This window comes from Parasteatoda tepidariorum, chromosome 7 (genome assembly GCF_982258835.1).
Source record: "Parasteatoda tepidariorum strain Cologne lab strain chromosome 7, Ptep-v5.0, whole genome shotgun sequence".
NCBI classification, from domain to species: domain Eukaryota; kingdom Metazoa; phylum Arthropoda; class Arachnida; order Araneae; family Theridiidae; genus Parasteatoda; species Parasteatoda tepidariorum.
Genome location: NC_141761.1, coordinates 17964018 through 17968747, shown reverse-complemented (window position 1 = coordinate 17968747; position 4730 = coordinate 17964018). Strand labels below are relative to the sequence as shown.

At 34.8% G+C, this 4730-nt stretch overlaps 1 protein-coding gene across 1 annotated transcript; it reads right to left on the bottom strand.

Annotated features, from left to right (window-relative positions):
- Positions 1 to 1628: 1628 nt before the first annotated feature.
- On the bottom strand, positions 1629 to 3687 carry LOC139425207 (uncharacterized). Its single transcript, XM_087168696.1, has one exon. The coding sequence runs from the start codon at positions 3685 to 3687 to the stop codon at positions 1807 to 1809; it is 1881 nt and encodes a 626-aa protein (XP_087024822.1). The 3' UTR covers positions 1629 to 1806.
- Positions 3688 to 4730: the final 1043 nt, after the last annotated feature.

Below are 4730 nucleotides of genomic sequence, written 5' to 3'. Positions count from 1 at the left end.
TTTTAAAATGTGTGTATATGTAAAATGCCAATACTAAAATGTACAAAAGTGTGCTGTAGGACTAAGTCAATGAAAAGCAATATATATGATTATATTCGGATGACTAAGTTGGTTATTTATGCTTTTTTAAGTGCATGTGTATAATTTTAATAATAGCATTTAATTCAACTTTTACTGTTAATAAATGTATTTAATTTTAATATGAAATAAATGCTACTTACTTTCTTTTGAAATGACTTTTCTCTTTTATGATTTAATTGATAAATACCTGACTAAAACATTAAAAAAACGAATATTTTAGATTAAAAGTATAATTGCAAAACTAGGCTTCAAGAGGCATCTAAAAATTTGAAGACTAAGCATGAATGCTCGCCAGCGGATGAAGAGGGCGCACTCGCACCCCCTGAAAATCCAATAAACTAGAAATTTTATTTTGCTTTTTAAAAAAAATTATTTTAAGCAGTAACGAAAATGCCTGTTAAATATGATATTACATCTATTGAGATTCATAAACTGAGAATAAAATTGTCATAAGTGGCAGATAAAAAAAACTACAAATTGTTGAGAGATTATAGAGTGAAACCAGGAAACTTCTATCACCATTCACTCTCAGTTCTGTTGAGTCCGTCCGAGTGTTGCGCGAATCTGATTCAGTATCTGTGACTAGAACGTTGTTGTTGTTGTAGTTCATTTCCGTCACACTAGAGTGCACAACGGGCTATTGGCGACGGTCCGGGAAACATCCCTAAGAATGATCCGAAGACATGCCATCACATTTTTGATCCTCTGCAAAGGGAATAACACCCCTGCTTCGGTAGCCCGACGATCTACACGCGAAGTCGAGCACTTTACCGTAGAATAGTTTAACGAGGACCAATACCGCGCACTCTCGGCCCCTACGCAGACTGATCCAAGTGGTCACCCATCCGCACACTGACCGCAGCCAGTGATGCTTGACTTCGGTGATCGTGACTAGAACGGACTACAGAACTTGTAAGCAATGGCAGTATTCCAGTAAGTATTCCTCTATTCACGTATGCACGAGCTATCAAGTCAGATCAGCTATTTTTTAGAGGAACGGTTGGAGAGACGTGACATAAAAAATTTTTATAGCAAATTTCGATGTTCAATGACCATGTGCTGGGTTTATGGGTCATTCTCACTGTATGTGAAAAATCACATATTTGAATTTGTTGCTGCGAACGAGAGCCTGATTACCGAATTTTTAGAGAGTATGAAAATATTTACCCCGACCTGCCCCAATTGAGGGCATACGGGTAAATGTTTATTAAAAACCAAGTAAGAAAAACATTAAAGAACATAAAATACAAAAAATGCATAAAATACATAAGATACAAAAGTCAAATGGCAACAGCCTGTAAACTTTGCGGGCGAACAATACTCTTGAACAAAATTAGTTATCTACAATTAGTCAGAATATTAAAGGCACAAAATTTAAAAACTAATCATAGGGCAAATTGCCTATTAAGGAAACAATTAATCGAGTTACAGGTAGTAAAATCATCAAAATAGTGTTTAAATAGTAAAAGTGGATTAAAATGGTGTGAATGACGAGGACAGTTCAAATCCTACCTAAGAACACCATGAGATTTAAAAAAAAATTTTTTTTTTTTTTTTTAAAGTCACTATAAGTCCAGTTTTAAGGATAGTCATCCCGGCTAAAAGTCAAAATCGCCGAACCAGAGTCTCCAGCGATGAGGTAATTAAAGCGAGATAATTAGAGTTGACTCAGGGGATATGGAAACGCTGATCCATATGGTAGTTGGACGGCCAGAGTTAGTAAATTTACAGTGGGTTTAATGTATCTTCCAAAGTTGTTTTGATAATGTCTTTGATGATTGATCTGCAGGTCAGGTTAGAGTAAATCTGGTGTTCTGTTTTGTTGTGAAAATTGTTGCCTCGTCGTGTTTGAAATTTAGGACATTGAAAAATTAGGTGATGGATGTCTTGTTGTGAGTTGCAATAAGTACATGTTGAAGATTTCCCGAAAAATCTTGCTTGGTGTGTGCCAAACACGCCGTGGCCGGTTAAGAACTGATTAATATAAAAGTTTGCCTTCATTCTTGTAGTTTTTGGATCCTTAAAAAATTTGTAAGTCTGCCGTCCTTTTGTACTGTTGGTCCAGTCCAATTTCCACTGAGCCATAATATGGTTGTTGATTATAGATTTGATCTGAATGGGGGTCAGCCAGGTAGTATTTTCTATGGAGTCAAGTCTGATGGCTTCTTTGGCTAGTTGGTCCGCCTCCTCATTGCCGGCATGCCCCGCGTGTGCTTTAATCCAATTCAGTGAGATACTCTGTCTCCAAGCATGTTTTATGTCATGAACAATCGTATTTTTATGTGTGGGGTCAGCCAGTGCGTGCAATGAGGAGAGTGAATCTGTATAAATTGTAGTTTGTTCTTCCTGTTTTGCTGCATAATTTATTGCTTCTCTGATCGCCATCAGCTCGGCCTCAAAAACTGAGCAATAATCGGATGCTCTGGAGGAGGTCTTGGCAATAGTGATGCCATTACACTTTATGATTACTCCGAAACCTGTCCTGAAGTGTTGAGGTTTGACCTCCATCCTGGAGCCATCCGTATATATTTCTAAACCATTATTATCTGGAGAGTTATATCCCCAAGGCACAGCGAGTTGAGTGGCAGGGTGAACTGGGGCTTTTGTAGTAAGGTTCGTTTTTTCCAAGATGGAATCAATAACTGTCCTTTGAATGACGGGAAGAATGTCATCTATTTTCAAGCCCCATTTAATGCGTTTGTTGAAGATTGTCTCAATAACCTTCAAATGAATAGGTTTAATGCCCGCCAGTATCTGGATAGATTCAGTGCTTGCTGTGGAATAGCACTTTGTGATTGTGAGAAGCGGTATTCTTTGTATGGATGCAAGTTTCTGATTTATTTTATTAGTATTTCTATACCAGACACTGGCGGCGTAGAGTATTATCTTCTCGCTGGCCTGGAGATATATCTTTTTGAGAATATATGGGCTTAACCCCCAGGTGGCTCTAGCGACCCTTTTTGACATTTGATTGAAATTCGTGATTTTATCTTTAACCTCGTTGAGATGAGGAATCCATGTCAGCCCTGGGTCCAGTAACACACCAAGATATTTCAAACTGTTGACAATCTTCAGGTTTGTGGAGCTCTGATCCATTTTGATGCGCGGAGTTCGGGAAGTTTTCTTATTGTTTTTATTAAAGACAATAATTTTTGTTTTGTCCTGGCTAAATGTTAACTTGTGTGCTCTGGCCCAGGCTGACATTGCTGTGAGAACGTGGGTCGCTAGTTGATCAAATCTATATAATATGTTGTGTCTTAGAAGAATGAAGACGTCATCGGCAAAAACAATGATATTAAAATCTTGATAGTTAAAATCGGGGAAAGGACTAAAATCGATGAGAGAAGCGTGTTTAAAAATGGTGTTCACGTAAATTAGCCAAAGTATGGGTCCTAAAGATGAACCCTGAGGGACACCCAACTTTACATTGCGCTTATCAATAATGTTTCCCTCTTGATCCTCATAAATTACAGTCCTGTTGTTCAAAAAGCTGAAAATTATACCTTTGACATTGTAAGGGATATTTAGTTGGTTTATAATAGTCTTGAGAATATCCCAATCAGCATGGTCGAATGCTCCCTTAACCCCTTGCATCCGAAGCGTCATGAAAAGACATTTACAAGCAAACTACGGCAAGTGTCGTTTCGTGACGGTCTGGTTTTTTTGGGGTAGGGAGAGTAGAAGAAAAGATTCTTGGGTGGGGGAAGAAATGGGGGTCAGTTAAGGGGAGGACGAACAAAGAGAAGGGTTGGCAGTTTATTTCAATTACTCAAACTATTATCCATCCCCTAAGTTTCTTCTGAATGGGTTGCTTTTTGCTTTGAAATTTGGCCTTCAAGAAAAACGCCAATACTATCATTTTACTTACATTGAAAACTATTTTGTAAAGCACAACTAAGAAGCTTTTTCTTAAGCAATGTTTTTTTTTCTTAAATAACATTATTAAAAATATGTAATCTAAGATTATGATTATTCGATAATAATCTACTTCAAATAATGTTTTATTTTTTTTATCCGCATTTTGTTATCATTAAAAACAAATAAATAAATAAAGTAAAAAAAATTTATGATAATATTAAAAAAAAAAAAAATTCAGTGCTTTTATATTGTTTTAGTTACCTAAATTTTTACAGATTTCAATTGTTATAAAACTTTTTATAGTTTTTCGGTAAAGAATATAATAAAGATTCTTTGAATAATAAATTTTTTCTTCATTTTCTTTCCATTTTATCAGATAAGTGATTCTTTAAATTTTTATTATTCGAGGATTTATTCATCAAAATATTAAACAAAAAATCTGATTATAAGAACTTTACACAATTTTATAATTTTCAAGATTTTTACGTTTAATAGAAATACGAAAATAATGATTAATAGATATGGCGCGAAATATTAATAAAAGTTTCATTTTATTTTACTTCATATTTATATTATATTTATTTTCTTTCAATGCATGTAATAAATTTATTAATATTATATTTACGGATTTACTAAAAGCAAAAAATTTAAACGGAACAAGGGATGTTATTTTTTAAATTATTTTACCTGCGTTTTTTCAAACGAACCTTCAGCGAAGAATTAATAAGAGTTATTTAAAATCAGAATCAAATAAAAGTTGTTTAAAACCAGAATAGTTAAAATCCACGAAT